The following is a 20,180-nucleotide window of genomic DNA, read 5'->3' on the forward strand; positions in this document are numbered from 1 at the left end:
TTGACGGGTCAACAAAATAGAGAGAGTACAGAGGAGATTTACTAGAATGTTGCCTGGGTTTCAGCAACTAAGTTACAGAGAAAGGTTGAACAAGTTAGGGCTTTATTCTTTGGAGCGCAGAAGGTTAAGGGGGGACTTGATAGAGGTTTTTAAAATGATGAGAGGGATAGACAGAGTTGACGTGGAAAAGCTTTTCCCACTGAGAGTAGGGAAGATTCAAACAAGGGGACATGACTTGAGAATTAAGGGACTGAAGTTTAGGGGTAACATGAGGGGGAACTTCTTTACTCAGAGAGTGGTAGCTGTGTGGAATGAGCTTCCAGTGAAGGTGGTGGAGGCAGGTTCGTTTTTATCATTTAAAAATAAATTGGATAGTTATATGGATGGGAAAGGAATGGAGGGTTATGGTCTGAGCGCAGGTATATGGGACTAGGGGAGACTATGTGTTCGGCACGGACTAGAGGGGTCGAGATGGCCTGTTTCCGTGCTGTAATTGTTATATGGTTATATGGTTATATGGTTAAGAGTTAACCGGAGTTTAACATCGTGGGAACCTCGTGCGGTAACAGTACGGCATTCGTGGACCACCGTGGACCACCGTAGCGCTAACGGCAGGTCATCGTGTAACTTGGTCACTCGGGAGAAAATTCAAGAAAGTTTGAATTTCTCCAAGATTGACTTGTACACTTGTGGTTGAGTATTGCAACATTATATGGACGTAGTGGCCAGTGCGATATCCGTAATAACTCTTGCGGGTACCGTGGGAACTCCTGCGAACGGTGAACCCGGAAGCTGGACAGAGGGGACAGAAGGTGAGTAAAAATTATCTTCTGTGGGATTGAATTTAAAAAATAAATAAAAATAAAGATTTGCATCCGCATATGGACATCAACTTATTCATGAGTTATGTTAATGAGATTCAAGAAAATAACTATAATCTTTAAAAGGGACTTTAAAAGGGACTTTACTGAAAGGTTACGCATTTTTATGGTCCGTGAGAAATTTTTCACATGTACTTCTTTGAGAGATACATCTCGGAGTCCTCGGGTCCAGGGGTCCGGAACGCTACAAATCAATGTTGTACAGAGACCCGTGTAAGGAATGAACTGCACATGCTGGTTTAAACCGAAGACAGACACAAAAAGCTGGAGTAACTCAGCGAGTCAAGCAGCATCTCTGGAGAAAAAAAGCTGATGTTTCGGGACGAGACACATCTTCAGACTCAATTCCGATTAGGCTGTCTGAAGAAGGGTTCCGATTCGAATCGCCACCTATTCTTTTTCTCCAGAGATGCTGCCTGACCCGCTGACTTACTCCAGCTTTTTATGTTTTTATTCCCAGATCTGACTTACCTGCTGAGTTACACCAACATTTTGTGTCCTTCTGTGCGTATTAACCAGCATTAACCAGCGTCTGCAGTTCCTCTAGACATTGCCTAACTTCAGATTTTAGAGATATAGCGCGTGGGAACTCCTGCGAACGGTAAGCCCGGAAGCTGGACAGAGGGGACAGAAGGTGAGTAAAAATATCGACAAGGGAACACGTGTCCTTCGAGGACGTCCCACCTAATTGTCATTGTTGGATAATCTTTTTAACAGGAACACTTGCAGAGATGGCTCCCAGAAAATCTCAAAGAAAGGGGGTAAAGCGTGTCAGAGATGTTTTTGCCATGTTGCGCTATTCAGTTTCTATATTGTTTCAGTTTCTATATCTATATTGTTGCTCTATTCAGTTTCCCAGGGGGTCGGGACGGGACTGGAGTTGGGAGGGAAAGGTGGGGGAGTCGAGGGAGAGGAGGGGGAGACAGATGGGGGTGTCTTCATTTACTGGCGGCGGGTGTCTGTCACTGAAACAGGCAGGTGAGATTTCACATCCACCTTGTGTGTGCCTCTCTCCCTCCCTCTTACACAGGCTGAGAGACTCTGCCTCTGTGAGTGTACGTCTCTTTCTCCCCCTCTCCCACACACAGTAAGACCGAGGTACTGTGCTCAGTCCATCTGTGTCTCCCACATACACAGTAAAATATGTCTCCAAATGAGCCAATTCAACCAAGGGAGGATATTTATAGTGTGTGAAAAAAAAGTTACATCATTTGTGTCACGTGTAGTTCACGATGTTCATTCAAGATTTAACGCGAAAGCTCGGGAAACGGCCAAGTCACTCGCACAAATAACATAAATGCCAAGTACCGTGGGAACTCTTTATCTATCCCTGTTATATCGTGCGAGACTCGTGCTGGACCACGACCTCTTCACTCTTGTGACATCTTGCGTCAACTCGCCCCGTGAAAAGGCCGCTTTACATAACCTACCATCGGTGGCGCTGTGCTTGCGATTCCGGAGGCTTTGGTGGTGTGGGGGGGTTGTGGTTAAAATGCAGGTGAGATATATATTCGTTGTGGAGAGGAATTTGCTCCACAGATCCTTGGATCATTGGAAGTGCAGGACAAAGCAAAAGGTATGTAGTTTATTTAACCCTTCCCCCCGCCGAACCTCGCCGCTGCACCTGGGGACCTATCCACCTCGCATGGCCGCCACACCGCGCCTTACTCACCTCCTTGCCTCACTGGGCTGGCGATCCGCGCCGCCCCACCGACCATCCGCCCACCGGGACCTCCCACGCATCGCCCGCCGACCCCGACTCTACTGCCCTCCAGCAGCCCATAGCCGTCGCCTTACCTGGAGACTGGGCCTGAAGCCTCCACGCTGCTAACTCCCACTCCCCTGGGTTTGACTGCACTGGGTCCCAGTGCCAGTCTCCCCAATCCTGGTAACCTCAGTGGCTGGTCCACTGGGTCTTCCCCATCCCCCACAAATTATGTGACCTCAGCTCTTCCCCACCCACACTACAGTCCTCATACCCCCCTACCCCTGACCACCCACCCCCCGCCCCCATCAGATATCGCCTCGGCCTCAGTCCACTCACCTGCCTTCCTCTGGCCCCAACCCTCATCCCTGCCATGTGTTCACCATCCCCCCTCTCCGACACCGAATGGTCGGTCCTCAGCAGAGGCGTTACCTTTGTCCCCCTCCGTCCCCACCTCAATGAGTTCCGCACCCACCACGACTTGGAGCTCTTCTACCGTCGCCTCCACCTCACAGCGTTCTTCTATGGGAAGGAGTCCTCGCCCCCTATTGATGATCCCTTTTCCCGTCTCCAACGAACGCCCTCCTCGTGGACCCCCCCCTCATGGCCATTTTCTGGCTTTAGACCTTTTTATCCAAAACTGCTGGCGGGGCATCAACCACCTCAACTTCTCCACTCCCCTGTTTCACTCCAATCTCTCCCCCCTGAACGTACAGCTATCAACTCACTCCGTAACAACCCAGACTGGGTGATCAAACCCACCGACAAGGGAGGTGCCATGGTAGTCTGGCGCGTCGATCTCTACAAAGCTGAGGCCACGTGCCAACTCTCGGGCACCTCCTCCTACTTATCTCTGGACCATGGGATGGGGGGGGGGGTGGGGCCTCACAAGTGAAATAGCTTAGGGCCTCTCTTCATCTAAATCCGGCCCTGAGTATTGTGTACAGTTCTGGTCCCCTAATTTGAGGAAGGACATTCTTGCTATTGAGGGAGTGCAGCGTAGGTTTACAAGGTTAATTCCCGGGATGGCGGGGCTGTCATATGCTGAGAGAATGGAGCAGCTGGGCTTGTACACTCTGGAGTTTAGAAGGATGAGAGGGTCTCACATTGAAACATATAAGATTGTTAAGGGTTTGGATACGCTAGAGGCAGGAAACATGTTCCCGATGTTGGGGGAGTCCAGAACCAGGGGCCACAGTTTAAGAATAAGGAGTAAGCCATTTAGACGGAGACAAGGAAACACTTTTTCTCCCAGAGAGTGGTGAGTCTGTGGAATTCTCTGTCCCAGAGGGCAGTGGAGGCGGGTTCTCTGGATGCTTTCAAGAGAGAGCTAGATAGGGCTCTTAAAAATAGCGGAGTCAGGGGATTATGGGGAGAAGGCAGGAACGGGGTACTGATTGGGGATGATCCGAATGGCCTACTCCTGCACCTATTGTCTATTGTCTATTAACATTCCATTAGCTTTCTTCACTGCCTGCTGTACCTGCACGCCAACTTTCAGTTACTGGTGTACAAGGACCCAGGTCTCGCTGTACCTCCCCCGTACCCAACCTAACCCCATTGAGATAATAATCTGCCCCCTTGTTTTTGCCCCCAAAGTGGATAACCTCACATTTATCTATATTATACTGCATCTGCCCACTCACTCAACCTGTTCAGGTCACCCTGCAACCTCCTAACATCCTCTTCCCAGTTCACACTGCCACCCAGCTTTGTGTCATCTGCAAACTTGCTAGTGTTGCTCCTAATTCCCTCTTCCAAATCATTAATATATATGGTAAACAGTTGCGGCCCCAACACCGAGCCTTGCGGCACTCCACTCGCCACTGCCTGCCATTCTGAAAAGGACCCGTTCACTCCTACTCTTTACTTCCTGTCTGCCAACCAATTTTCTATCCATGTCAACACTCTACCGTCAATACCATGTGCTCTAATTTTAGTTACCAGTCTCCAATGCGGGACCTTATCAAAGGCTTTCTGAAAGCCTAGATACACTACATCCACTGCCTCCCCTTCATCCATTTTACTTGTCACATCCTCAAAAAATTCCAGAAGATTAGTCAAGCATGATTTTCCATACATAAATCCATGCTGACTTGGACTAATCCTTTTACTGCTATCCAAATGTCCCATTATTACCTTTTTTAATAATTGACTCCAGCATCTTTCCCACCACCGAAGTCAGGCTAACTGGTCTGTAATTCCCCGTTTTCTCTCTCACTCCTTTCTTGAAACGTGGGATAACATTAGCTATCCTCCAATCCACAGGAACTGATCCTGAATCTATAGAATATTGGAAAATGATCACCAATGCATCCACTATTTCTAGAGCCACCTCCCTGAGGACCCTGGGATGTAGACCATCAAACCCAGGAGATTTATCATCCTTCAGTCCCATTAGCCTACCCAATACTATTTCTCGCCTAATGAAAATTTATTTCATTTCCTCTACCCCCTTAGATCGTCTGTCCTCCAGTACATCTGGGAGATTGTTTGTGTCTTCCTTAGTGAAGACAGATCCGAAGTACCTGTTCAACTCTTCTGCCATTTTCTTGTTCCCCATAATAATTTCACCCGCGTCTGCCTTCAAGGGACCCACATTTGACTTTGCTACTCTTTTTCCCTTAACATGTCTAAAGAAGCTTTTACTGTTTTTCTTTATATTCCTGGCCAGCTTCCCCTCGTACTTCATCTTTTTAGCCCGTATTGCCCATTTTGTTTCCTTCTGTTGTCCAATGAAAGTTTCCCAATCCTCTGGCTTCCGGCTACTCTTTGCTGTGTTATACATCTTTTCTTTTAGTTTTGTTCTATCCCTAACTTCTCTTGTCAGCCACAGTTGCCTCCTACTACCCTTCGAATCTTTCTTCCTTTTTGGAATGAAATGATCCTGCGTCTTCCAGATTATGCCCAGAAATTCCTGCCATTGCTGTTCCACCGTCATTCCTACTAGGATCCCTTTCCAGTCTACCTTGGCCAGCTCCTCTTCATAGTCCCCATGTAAAATTAAAATGTTATCTTACGTTTTAGAATGTAAAGTGTATTAACTTGGTTGGTCTACATTGTAATTCTTGAACAATAAAAAATCTGCACCATAAAAGCAGTGATGAAAGATAATGCAACTTTTGATGTGGAGCATTTCGACTGAGACAACTGGAGGAAAGTCAAGAGGCTATTATGACCAGAATGCTCAGTGCCCATTTTGTACTCTTTTCAATGATAAGCATCACTGTGGCTTGCCAGCTATCCGACTCAGCAGCTAAATAACTATTGTAACAATATTCTAATTTGGCAAATAGTTGAAACATTCAAACAGCTATATCAGATTAAAAAAAATAATGATAAACATCAAATAAAGTAGTTAAGTAGTTATTGGCGCTGGGGCTTAGAGTTTGCAATTGTAGCAAACTGTACAATTTAACGCCAAGGTCAAAACTAGAAAAGCAAAGCAAAAACTGCTTTCCCTTTTGTCAGAAATCCTGTTTACACATGTGTTTAATCCAGCATTTGGTTCATGGTATCTCATAGCAACACAATTCACAGCTAGTTAGCTTGGCTATGGTGACCCTGGCATTTATTACCTTCATATCTTCAAATCTTATTAAAAATCCTTTTAAGAGTGCACCAAATTGAATCTGTAGTAAAATCGAGTACCCCTATATAATGAACAATGCAGGACATACAATTAACAAATTGTTCCTTGTGTTTGCCTTGAATTTAAGTTACTGAAGTCATACTAATCACAACTGCTGTTACACAGTGCATTCAGAAAGTATTCAGACCCCTTCACTTTTTCCACATTTTGTTATGTTATAGCATTCTAAAATGGATTAAATTCATTTTTTTTAATCATCAATTTACACACAATACCCCATAATAAAAAAGTGAAAACAGGTGTTCAGAAATTTTTGCAAAGTAATTAAAAAGAAATAACTGAAATATCACATTTACATAAGTATTCAGACCCTTTACTCAGTACTTTGTTGAGGCACCTTTGGCAGTGATTACAGCCTCAAGTCTTCTTGGGTATGATGCTACAAGCTTGGCACACCTTGTGCATTTGGGTAATTTCTCCCATTCTTCTCTGCAGATCCTATCAAGCTCTGTCAGGCTGGATGGGTGCTTCGATGCACAGCTATTTTCAGGTCCCTCCAGAGATGTTCGATCGGGATCAAGTCTGGGCTCTGGCTGGGCCACTCAAGGACATTCACAGACTTGTCAAGAAGCCTCTCCTGCGTTGTCTTGGCTGTGTGCTTAGGGTCGTTGTCCTGTTGGAATGTGAACCTCCTCCCTAGTATGGGGTCCAGAACACTCTGGAGCAGGTTTTCATCAAGGATCTCTCTGTACTTTGCTCCATTCATCTTTCCCTCGATCCTGACTAGTCTTCCAGTTCCTGCCACTGAAAAATATCCCCACAGCATGATGCTGCCACCACCATGCTTCACCGTAGGTATGGTATTGGCCAGGTGATGAGCTGTGCCTGGTTTTATCCAGACGTGACACTTGGCATTCAGGCCAAATAGTTCAATCTTGGTTTCATCAGACCAGAGAATTTAGTTTCTCATGTCTTTTGGCAAACTCCAAGCGGACTGTCATGTGCCTTTTACTGAGGAGTGGCTTCCGTCTGGCCACTCTACCATAAAGGCCTGATTGGTGGAGTGCTGCAGATATAGTTGCCCTTCTGGAAGGTTCTCCCATCTCCTCAGAGGAACTCTGGAGCTCTGTCAGAGTGACCATTAGGTTCTTGGTCACCTCCCTGACCAAGGCCCTTCTTCCCCGATTGCTCAGTTTGGCCGGGTGCCAGTCTATGAAGAGTCCTGGTGGTTACAAAGTTCTTCCATTTAAGAATGACGGAGGCCACTGTGCTCTTCGGGACCAGCAATGCTGCAGAAATTGTTTTATGCCCTTCCCCAGATCTATATTTAAGACGGAGTTAGATGTGGCCCTTGCGGCTAAAGGGATCAGGGGGTATGGAGAGAAGGCAGGTACAGGATACTGAGTTGGATGATCAGCCATGATCATATTGAATGGCGGTACAGGCTCGAAGGGCCGAATGGCCTACTCCTGCACCTATTTTCTATATTTCTATGTGTCTCGACACAATCCTGTCTCGGAGGTCTACGGACGATTCCTTCGTCTTCATGGCTTGGTTTTTTGCTCTGACATGCACTGTCAACTGTGGAACCTTATATAGACAGGTGTGTGCCATTCCAAATCATGTCCAATCAATTTAATTTACCACTGGTGACTCCAATCAAGTTGTAGAAACATCTCAAGGATAATCAATGGAAACAGGATGAACCTAAGCTCAATGTTGAGTGGCATAGCAAAGGGTCTGAATACTTAAGTAAATGTGATATTTCAGTTATTTATTTTTAATTACTTTGCAAAAATTTCTAAACACCTGTTTTCACTTCTTCATTTGGGGCATTGTGTGTAGATTGATGATAAAAAAAATGAATTTAATCCATTTTAATATAGGGCTGTAACATAACAAAATGTGGAAAAAGTGAAGGGGTCTGAATACTTTCTGAATGCACTGCATCATGGAAACTAAAGCAACTTAAAAAGAATACTACAGCGTGCTTCTATCATCAAGGGTCCCCACCATCCAGGCCATGGCATCTTCTCGCAGATACCATCAAGCAAGAAGTACAGAAGCCTGCAGTCACACAGCACCAGATTCAAGAACAGCTACTTTTGTCGAAGCATCAGGTTCTTGAACTAACCAGCATAATCCTAATCCTACCTCAGCAACAGAAGACTGTGTACCACTTTTTGCACTACCATGGACTTGTTTTCTAATTGATTTGCACTCATGTCTTCTTTTTTTTTGCAGTCTTTTTTCCTTTTGTGCAGCGAGAAGAGGGCAAGGCCCAGATGGTGGTATGTTGATAGATGTTGCCTTTTTAAGGCAGCACCCCATGTAAATGCTTTTGATGATGTGCCTGTAATGGACTTGGAAAGCACAAGGAGTGCAAGAAGCCATGATGCAACCAATCATGACACTTTCTATAGTGCATCTGTAGAAGTATTCAATGACATGCCAAATCTCTATAAACTTCTAAGAAAGTAGAGGGGCTGGCATGCCTTCTTTGTGATTACGTCTATGAACTGGGCCCATGCATGATCCATGGCTGAAAGACCATAAGAGATTCACTATTTTAAACAACTGGAAAGCTATTTTGGGCCTTTGGCTCATCTTTATCTAGCAATGTTACAAAATTAGGTGTAGATTAGGAGGAGGGGGAGAGGATGAAGCGATCGGGCAGCCGAGCACGCGTCAACCAAACCACATCAGCGTCCTAAGTGCAGAGGTCTTGGCCTGACCATGAAGGTCTGTTTTCTGGGGGGGGGGGTGGGGGTGATGGCAGAGAGAGGGCAGAGAGAGAGAGAGAGAGGGCAGAGAGAGAGAGAGAGAGACAGAGAGAGAGACAGAGAGAAGAGAGGGCAGAGACCGAGAAAGGGCAGAGACAGAGAAAGGGCAGAGACAGAGAGGCTGCTGGCGGGCGTGGGGCGGCTTATTTTTTGCCCCGGCCCCATCCCAAACCCCGGGTTTGGCCCTCACTCCAGCTCTAGGCTCTGCTCCAGCCCAGGCTCTGCTCCAGCCCAGGCTCTGCTCCAGCCCAGGCAGCAGCCTCCCCACCAGGCGCTGGGCGGCAGACATGGACTCGAGGGAGGCCACGGGCGGGGATCGACCTGAGGACCCCGAGCGAGGCGGTGGGCGGGTGGGCGTCGAGGCAGGCTTGGCCCGCAGCAGCAGCCTCCCCACCAGGTGCCGGACCTGAGCGAGGATATGGACGGGCGTTGACCCCGAGCAAGGCCGCGGCGAGCAGGCTTCTGCAGAACTCTCATGATATTTTTGAGCTCCATGGGCTCGCATCCTCGGCGCTTCAGATCTTGAGTACGGGGAGGGCGGAGTGGGGGTGAAGGGGGGGAGAGGAGGGGGAGAGGAAGGAGAGGATGGGGGAGAGAGGTAAAGTGGGGGGGGGGGGGCAGGCGGGGGGGGGGGGGCAGGCAGGCGCACAGATTATAGTGTCCTCTAGTATCTTTGGGCAGGCGGGCGCGTGCTGGAGTCCAGCCGCGGGAGCCGTGGCGCGAGCGTACTTGGAGGCATACTGGAGGCAGATTGGTCGGCATGTGGGATTGTGACGTCAGCAGCTCGTTTGAGATTTTAAAATTAGTGTGTGCTGGGGGGGAGGATTTTATTAAAAAACGTGTACATAAAAATGTCCAAATGTTTTGAGGAGTGGATGATTGAATGTAAAAGTGAAATCGCTTAAGAAATGGAAAAAATGTCAGAGTTGTTTTGGTGGAGCAAGGAATCAAAGGCCAAATCACATACACCCACAAGCACACACACACACACACAGTTTTAATATATAGATAGATTGTCATGGATTTATAGGCCAAAGGAATTTAGTGTTTATTTCCCATAAATTAATGGCCATTTAAATCATCTTGCAAGTGGGTTTTTGAGGAACGCGATCGACTGGAACGTTGCGGTTGCGGTGAATTTAAACCCCATATCGGCAGGAAAAATACTGCCGGTTCGTATGGGTCCTAAATCACCGTTTCGCAACCTAAAATGTGGATTAAAGGCATCCTAAGAAACACGTTTATATGTAAAATAAAAGGCTTTCCTTTACCTGTCCCATACCTGAAATCCGTCCCCGTTGTCGACGTTGACGGCTTTAGAAGCTGATTTTTAAATTACTCCAGTGCTGAAATTGTCAGGCGATTTAAAAAAAAGAAATTCACAGAACGGCCGTCAGAACAATTCTTCAGCAAAAGCTTGCGCTCCGAGAAAATATATCCAGGACAGGTAGGAGAAAAACCGCATTTTAACACCGAACCCCCCTCCCCAAAGTCGCGCACACGGCCAGTGGCAGAACTGCAGCGCCGCTGAAGGTAAGTTTTGTAACATACCTACTTTATCTCTTAATGAAAATGTAATTTTCATATTACTGCTTGTGGTAAGCTCATACAAATGTTTCCTGCATTACAACTGTTATGTTCCAAATATAAAACTTAATTCACTGTAAATGACGTGCCTTTGCTTTGGCCATTTACCCACTCATCATTATCATCCTGCCCAGCCCATGACTATCCTCACTATCAATTGCACAATCTCATCAGGGAACTTGCTTATCATACCTGCTACATTTGTATCCAAATCATTTAAATAAAGGCCAAATAACAAAGTATTGATCTCTGTGTACATGACTGGTCACAGACCGCCAGTCAATAAAACAACCTTCCACCATCATCCACCTCTTCCTACTATCAAGCCAATTATATATCCAATTAATGAGTTCTCATTGGATCCCACGCAATCCAAACTTCTGGACTAGCCTACCATAGGGACCTTATCAAAAGCCTTACAATAAATACATACAACGTCTAAAGTCCCACCTTCATCAATCCTCCTGGTTACCTTTTTAAAAAGTAGCACATTTGGTCAAACCAACGTTCTGGTACAAGTTCAGTATAGCTTCTGCTTTTCAACTCTGTCTCGTCAGAATTGATTCCCTGTCCTATTACTTACAGTTTGATGATCTTAACAAAACCATCCTTATCTTTTCAAACATCTGCCCCACTTTTGTTTACATGGAGCAAGAATATTTTTTTTAATTTGAAAAATAGGAAAATAGGGAAACTGGAATAAGTAAAATTTCTCTCATAACCGTGCAAATCAATTACTAGTAGTCAAATATTTAAAGTCAACCAAGCTTTAAGGAACATAGTACATTTTAGAAGGCAAGCGGAACAGATACAGTACATATGGTACTCTAATTTTGATTAAAAACAGAAGTATAATGTCATGACTGTTAGGGTTATCTACAATTGAAATAGTTTATGAATTACCCAACATGTTTTAATAGGCAATAAATATATATTCTTGGTTCAAAATTAATGGTGCATTGTGCTATGAATAAGAAAATCAGAATTCCGTTCACAAGAAAATCAACCTTGAAGAGAATCACAAACTCCATATAGATAACATTGGAGTTCAAAAGGGAACTGCAGATGCTGGAATATCGAAGGTACACAAAATTGCTGGACCCGCTGCGTTCCTCCAGCAATTTTGTGTACCTTAGATAACATTGGAGGTCGGGATTGAATTCAGATCACCAGAGCTGCAAGGTAGTAGCACTGAAGACTCAATGAGCTGCAGATGGTGGAATCATGAGCAAAAGAGAAAGTGCTGGAGTAACTCAGCGAGTCAGGCAGCATCTGTGGAGGGAATGTAGCTGGTCTACTAACTGAGCTACTGTGCCACCTTATTATCTACCGATTTGAGCTGTTTTTCCACTTTTTAGGATTGATGTTTGAAAATGTTTAACAACTCAACTTCAATTATCATTTTAATTGTCAACAATTGTCCATTTTATTTAATCTCCTAGTGCTAAGCTTAAATAGTACTTAATGCACTATTTAACCTCAGCACTGAAATAAGTGCATTTGTGGGAAATGGGTTTGATAGAACAATTATCAATCACATTGGCCAATATTTTTATTGCCGTTTATCCACCGCATACAGTAAGACTTGTCTCAGCTAATTGAGAAGGCCAATCTTGCGTGTCCAAAAGTTCTGCAATGAAGGAGCTGCAAGGTCTCAAATAACAAGGAGTGACATGGCCTGGATGGCCAAAATGAGCTGAATGTCAAAAACATTTAAAAAGTACCATGAATGTTTAACAAATTATTACAAATCTTGACATTAACTGTTACACCCAAAATAAAAATATTATATAAACATGTCTTGTTTATGTCCACAGCCCTACCATCCAAAAAAGATTTCTGCATATTGCCTATAGGGAATTTCAGAAAGACTCAGTGGGTGAAAGTGGCGCTCTCTGTACTATACGACTCTTATGATTCTCTGCAAGATTTACAACTCCAATAATTGAAGACTTGGGAGACGAAAGAGTAGAGGGTGGACTCGCACAAGTTCTGCATACATTGGAGCATGATCCAGCCAGCATTCATTTTCTAATAGACTCTAGATAGTTACTGCAAATTTCATTCAATACGATGAGATGGCATTAACTTTTCTGTTAAAATTACAATTAATACTTCCCCATCATTCCCAAGTTTTCAAATATTCCCACATTCTTCTGAAAATGAGCATCCACTGCTAGGTTTTCTGTCTTCTACATCATATTGTTGAGAGGAAGTGCAAGTTTCTTTGCACAGTTACTGTAACTGTTTTAGTGAGTATTTCTGTCTTTATGGACTACTATTTCTATAAGAATGTGGGAAAAGGAAATTGGAACACAGCAAAAAACTTAATCAAGTGTGCAAAGCAAGACTTAAAATTTTAATTTTTTAATGTGGCTATCTCCACAGGGAAACATGACAAATTAACAGAATGCAAAATGATCCAAGGAGATAACAGGCAATGTAACGGTTGACATGAGTGCCCTACTTAACCACAAAGTGAGCCTTACACCTTTTTCCACTTAGGGACCAGGTAAAATCATTGATACAAAGTGGACCTTAAACATTCTTCCAGGTCGTACAAAAATACCACTTGTTCTAACAAGTGGTCTCAGCATTGAATCACAACTACCACAACATGAAAATAAGGCAAATGGTCAGTTGAGTCATTATTGATTTTTACTTGGGAGCAGTGTAGTTATACTGCGATACCCTCTCCTCATAATCCTGCAAATTTGTTTTCCCTTTCAACCCTCTAAACTCTTATACAGTTCTCTTTTGAAAGCTGCAATTGAATATCTAAGCCAGTGTGGAAACCACCCATTTCTTCCCTCCCCATTTCCAGTTCATTGTTTCTACAATTTTGTGCTACGGCATGTTCATCAAAATAAAATAATAGCTGTTACCACATTCTAAGTGTTTTTTCACCAGTAAATTTATCTTTGAATTCAACAGAAGTGGGTCTCAGATACTTTGTGCGTGAAAATCAGTTGACTGCATTGAACAGTAGTAAGACCTGCGAGATAATAACCAAGAAAAAATGGTCTATGTGATCCACGCCAAGTAATTTTCCTGTCATTTGGTATTACTTTTCATGCCCATTTCAGTACCATGGAGTGCAGGATCATGAATGGAAAAAAACATACAACAACCCCAGCTTTTTGGTACAAAAATGGTCCAATATCTATCTCTGTTCCATTGACGGAATCATTAAAAATATCCCATTGGTACTAATTGTTGCCTATATTTTCTTTGCACTGATAGAGAAAACAAATTATCAATTACTAGTAAATAGTACTCATATTTCACATTTTTTAGATCAATAGCATCTGTCCACAATTCCCACCATTATCAGAAGCATACACAGAAGATATAGGAGGAGATAAAGATTGTGCAAAAAAATGTCATACTTAGAACTGAAGAAACAAGGATTAGCCATCCACAAATATAGGTCGAAGCACTTTACCTGATGTCCTCAGTAGATTTTTGAAACATAATTTTCTCCCTACTGAAGTCTCCATAGGCCTGTGAAGAACTGAAGGAACGGGGAGATTGATATGATGCAACACTCCCGCCACCCCAATTTCGTACGATGCAGTGTTGATGAGAGCTGTTGCTGAAATAGGAGAGAAAAAATATGGGAGACAAAGATAGATAGTGGAAGATGATTATGAAATCAGAACAAGCCACTGAGAGATACTGAAAGGCAGGGATCCAAAGGGAAACCACAGACAAAAATAAATGACAGCAGGGGAAAGAAAACACAATAAAATATTACTGCTCAGTATGCATAGAAGGGTACATCGAAGTTACAAAAGGAAAAAAAAATCATTGTATGCTTGTGACAACATTGGCAATCACAGACAGCCCCTAAATTTATTCTTAAGGTCCCCCCACCTTTGACTATGAACACTGTAGTGATGTCTCTAAAATTAGCAAATTTAGTTTGCACAAGTATTTTCCACTCCTCACACATTGAATGGCGGTGCTGGCTCAAAGAGCCGAATGGCCTACTCCTGCACCTATTGTCTATTGTCCTCACAATTCAACCCCAAGTAACTGCTTAAGAACCCACTCATGCTCAAATCATGTTGAATGGCTTTAATTTCATATCTCCTTAAACATTGGGGATTGGCAGCAGGTTTACTTATTTGTAGTCTCTATATTGCCGTATTTTGTGCACAATTAGTCCTATCAAGACTTTGTACATTGCCATTACATAGCGGCGGCGTGACTCACCCGTTGCAGCGGCCCCTACAGCCTGTCTGTCTTTTTTTTAAATTTTTTGTCTAGTTAAATGTAGTGTTGGTGTTTTTTAATACTGGTTTTAAATGTGTATATGTGGGGGGCGGGGGGGAGGGGGAAACTGTTTAAAATCTCTTCCCTGTCCGGGAGACCCGACCTTTTCCCTGTCGGGTCTCCGTTGTCGTTGGGGCCTAGCACCGTGGAGCGGCCTCCAACCTGAACGACCCGGGGGCTCAGGAGACTGCGGAGCTGCGGACTACTCACCATCGTGGGGCTGGCCGGCCTCGGCACGTGGGGAGCGATGGTGACTCGCTGCTGCGACTCGACTCCTGGGGCTTGGAGGCTCCAGCAACGCAGCCGCAGGTCCGGTGGACTGGGACATCGGGAGCTCGCGGGTCTGGGTGGAGAGACCGCTTCCCGGAGCTCCCGCAACGCGACTTCTCCAGCCCGTGTCGCGGGGTTGGAACTCATGATCACTGCACTATTTAGAAAATGTTCTTCCCATCAAATGTTACACATTGCAAGAAAAGTAACAGGTGACATTTTCCTTTGGTTACCAGCACCAAATCCATACGTTCTTCATGTATTCAGTTTTGTTGGTTCCAATTGAGCCATATACACTGAAGGAGTACACAGACAACTAATAATTTATTCAAGCATTTAAGCTTGGTGAGAAAAAGATGAATTTCTCACTCACCAAAGTGCCTTTCTTTGTTTTAAGTTAATGGGGAGATGAAGGGGTACAGGATGAGAAAAAGAAAAAGATCACAACCCAGACCTATAAAAAAGGCCACATTTCCAAGTTGACCATCAAATAAGAGGTAATTATTTACATTTCTTTTTACACAGCATTATTCTCTCTGGTTACTGCTCCTGCTTTTACAAATTTACTTTGCAGAATCAGAGTGTTTTAATTTGCATTTTGTGTTTAAAAAGTATTTCCCTATATTTATGTACACCAATACTTTCATTAACATCAGAGTAAAAATATTTTTTCTTCCAATCTTGTTCATTATCTTTGACTCATAACCAAAGAAAACAGACTTGGATTGCCGAATTACTTTCAGTTAGCAAAGTCATAAAATAGCTTTTTTGACTGTTGTGCCTGCTTGCTCCACATTTCATTCTACACGAATTAAAAGGGATAGGGTAAATGAAATGGGTTAAACAAATAGGATGAGCATGAAAATAATTACTGAAGGCTTAAATATCACCAACACATAAAATGCAAAGAAAGGTGTGTTTCAAGTTCTTAAGATATCATCTTAAGAACTTGAAACATTTTCCCCACAGTTAATAAGGGAAATATTTTATTTTTCCTTTCATTTTCCAGGCAAATTAAATTAAGAGGTTAATGATATATAGAAACTGGAAAGCGAACTTGTTATTTTCATGAGAAACTAAACTATTCACAACAAATCTTTTATTAAAAGAGTAATTGGGAATCCCTGGCATTGGGAATGCTCATCTCATGCATACTTTGCTGTAAATCTAACCAAGCTTTTGAAAAAATCAGTAAATTTCCCTTGATTTGGGTTAGTAAGACTTCAAAATAATATTGCCTGTGGATGAAGGCTGAATCACTAATCAAATGTGGGAGAGTTCTGTATTAATGCAAGTATGGGCAGGAATTCAGAGACTGCTAATGTTTTGTGATGCAAGCTAGTGAAGGTCAATGGTTTTGCTCTCATTATGATTCAGAATCTGAGCCCATGCATTTTAACAACAGTTGTTTTTGTTGGACTAAATAGTCCACCTTAAGCTATTTAATTATGAGCACTAAAAAATCATGTAAAAGTTAATCTAGTCATCCATTACCATTGTGCATTAATTTAAATAACAAGATTTAAAAGGACATCATCTTGGTCAAGATTTTGATATAAAATGTGAAATTGACAGCAATACAGAATCACAATTTACAGTATTAATGTTTTAATCAACTAATATTTTAATTCAATAGAAAATAGTGATCAGAAATATAGGAAAGGTATTTTTAATGCCAATGTTACCATCAGTTTATGTAAACTATTGATGCAAATACACTATTTTAACAACTACTTTTTTACTATTGTTTTCAAATGGTATTCCACCACAGTGTCATCGTCGCCCATGTTGGAATAAAAGAGGATTTTCGCTACTCATAACAACTGATTTTGTTTTCTTTAAAGGTCATTTCATCAAGATCTGATGAAGAGTAAAATGAATAAATAATTAACAGCATCTAATCAACAGTTAAGTCATACAACTCAGCTGAAGTTCCACAACTGTGGTGTTGTCACACAGTTATATCAGTCACATATAAATACAGTTGTAAATGTTCCTTTATCTTTTGTTAATTAGAAATGTTCAAACATCTGTTGGTTAATGTCATCAACAATTCCTAATGCACAAGCTGAATTGAGAAGGCCAAACTACAAACTATTGGGAATCAGATTCAGTTCAGGTCATCATGACCTAAAGTGAATGCAATCTTTATGTAAGGGTATGAATGATTTAATGACTTGACAAATCTATCCGATATATCAAAAACTATGAAAGAGGAGAAATTTAAAAAACAAGATTTTTAACATCAGTGGAAAGTCATTTTCTGTTAGAATATAAAGGTAATATTACGATGTATTGTTTATTCACAACATCTGAATCTGTACCTTGGGGGGGGAAATTGCCCTTTAAACAAAATTATGTTCAGTAGAGAGAATCAATACACTTTCTATATATACAAAAGAAAAGTGGCTTTGTGGACTAATCTCATTTGGTTCTTTTTTTGTTTGCTAATTAAGAAAACTCATGTTCCAATTCTAATTCATATATTAGAATTCATATTTTATTTTTTAGTTCAGTGCATTTGATTATTAAACACAGGCAGCAGAAGCCAAAAAAAAGTCCTGAAAATGTCAGAGAGACTATTCATACCAAAGAATTGGCAACCATCAGCTTTTCTTCTCACAGAGAGTGGTGAGTCTGTGGAATTCTCTGCCTCAGAGGGCAGTGGAGGCAGGTTCTCTGGATGCTTTCAAGAGAGAGCTAGATAGGGCTCTTAAAAATAGCGGAGTCAGGGGATATGGGGAGAAGGCAGGAACGGGGTACTGATTGGGGATGATCAGCCATGATCACATTGAATGGCGGTGCTGGCTCGAAGGGCCAAATGGCCTACTCCTGCACCTATTGTCTATTGTCTATTGTCTAATATAGGAACAAATTGAATACTGTTAACTAAGAAAACAATAAGAAGGATGAAAAATATTATTATTCCATCTTTTTTTCCCCACACAATACTAATATATTACAATGAGGATAACAATAAGGTCCACCATTATTAAAGGGACATTCTGGCAGTTATGTATTGGGAATAAACTCATGCACGATTAAACAAAGAATTTCAGAAGCTGCTGTCATTGATTCCCAATTCACAGGCTGAGTTGGTGAAGCCATCTTGGGGATTATCCACAATGTGTTCTTCAAACATTCACTTTTCTTCAGAGGGCTAAAGGCTTTCTTGACGCACAGTTTAGTTTAGTTAATTATTGTCAAGTGCACCGGGGTACAGTGAAAAGCTTTTGTTTGCGTGCTATCCATGCAGGGAAGACTATACATGAATACAATCAAGCCATCCAACGTGTATAGATGAAGAATAAAGTTACAGAGAGCAATGGTGAACATCAATATCTGGCTTTGCTGAGGACTGGATCCTGGGATATGGAAAGTAGTCCACAATTCTGTTTTATATTTTCATTGCTTTTTGAGCGTGGTAGTAGTTGTACAGCAAATGCAGACTTATGGAGCCCCTGTGAGATGCATTTCTTTAGTGTAATGTAGGGAATAGCCCATTCTCTCATACTAAATACGATGAACATCTTCACCTATCCTAAAAAAATTAGATTTGTGGAATCTTAATTTCCTGCTGTAATTATTTAAAAATTCTATTGCTTTTAAAAAATCTTTATTAATTAACTGTGATTTTTAACATTGACTTTTATTTCAGGCGCATAAGTTAAATATCAGTCAGTGCACACACGGTGGGTTGAAGGGTGCTGTAGTGTTCTAAGTTCTAAATTTGATCATTTTAAAACATTTCAGGAAAATTATTGGAGTATTTAGCTTTACTCTTTACTGTCTGCCCAAATTTCTGCATCTGATTGGCTGTTCACAAGATCACTAATAAACATGCAAATATGTTCTAGTAATATGTTCTGCATCCCAGGGTCCTCAGGGAGGTGGCTCTAGAAATAGTGGACACATTGGTGATCATTTGCCAATGTTCAATAGATTCAGGATCAGTTCCTGTGGACTAGAGGATAGCTAAGGTTATCCCACTTTTCAACAAAGGAGCGAGAGAGAAAACGGGGAATTACAGACCAGTTAGCCTGACTTCGGTGGTGGGAAAGATGCTGGATTCAATTATTAAAAAGGTAATAATGGGGCATTTGGATAGCAGTAAAAGGATTAGTCCAAAAGCATGGAGTTATGAAAGGAAAATCATGCTTGACTAATCTTCTGGAATTTTTTGAGGTTGGGACAAGTAAAATGGATGAAGGGGAGCTAGTGGATGTAGTGTATCTAGACTTTCAGAAAGCCTTTGATAAGGTCCCGCATGGGAGACTGGTGACTAAAATTAGAGCACATGGTATTGGGGGTAGGGTGTTGACATGGATAGAAAATTGGTTGGCAGACAGGAAGCAAAGAGTAGGAGTGAACGGGTCCTTTTCAGAATGGCAGGCAGTGGCGAGTGGAGTGCCGCAAGGCTCGGTGTTGCGGCTGCAACTGTTTACCATATATATTAATGATTTGGAAGAGGGAATTAGGAGCAACACTAGCAAGTTTACGGATGACACACTGGGTGGTAGTGTGAACTGTGAAGAGGATGTTAGTAGGTTGCAGGGTGACCTGGACAGGTTGAGTGAGTGGGCAGACGCGTGGCAGATGCAGTATAATATAGATAAATGTTAGGTTATCCACTTTGGCGGCAAAAACAAGGGGGCAGATTATTATCTCAATAGGGTTAAGTTAGGTAAGGGGGAGGTACAGCGAGACTTGGGTGTCCTTGTACACCAGTCACTGAAAGTTGGTGTGCAGGTACAGCAGGCAGTGAAAAAAGCTAATGGAATGTTGGCCTTCATAACAAGAGTTATTGAAAAGTTGATTTGAGAATCCCTTGCCTAATTGAAAAGTTGGTTTGAGAATGCAAAAGTTGTCTTGCCTAATTGAAAAGTTGGTTTGAGAATGCCAAAGTTGCCTGCCTAATTGAAAAGTTGGTTTGAGAATGCAAAAGTTGCCTTGTCTAATTGAGAAGTTGGTTTGAGAATGCTAAAGTTGCCTTGCCGTCTATATAATTAAAAGTCTAATCTTGACCACTTCCTGGTTGCGCAGTATATTGATTTTAGGAAAAAATTCTACCACGTACGGCTGTG

General features: G+C 42.5%; 1 protein-coding gene across 9 annotated transcripts in view; it reads right to left on the bottom strand.

Annotated features, from left to right (window-relative positions):
• Positions 1–20,180, bottom strand: part of ppp4r4 (protein phosphatase 4 regulatory subunit 4) — a 118,151-nt gene that overhangs the window by 80,355 nt on the left and 17,616 nt on the right. For 8 of the 9 annotated variants that reach the window (XR_004413159.1, XR_004413158.1, XR_004413160.1 and 5 more), the window contains exon 3: positions 13,994–14,143. The exons of the other annotated variant lie outside the window; for it this stretch is intronic. Coding sequence is in view for 5 of the 8 variants with exons in the window: in XM_033027709.1 (XP_032883600.1) it covers positions 13,994–14,143 (150 nt within the window). In the remaining 3 variants the exon portion in view is untranslated. The remainder of the gene's footprint in view (positions 1–13,993; positions 14,144–20,180) is intronic. 9 annotated transcript variants of the gene reach the window in all.

This window comes from Amblyraja radiata, chromosome 9 (genome assembly GCF_010909765.2).
Source record: "Amblyraja radiata isolate CabotCenter1 chromosome 9, sAmbRad1.1.pri, whole genome shotgun sequence".
NCBI lineage: Eukaryota > Metazoa > Chordata > Chondrichthyes > Rajiformes > Rajidae > Amblyraja > Amblyraja radiata.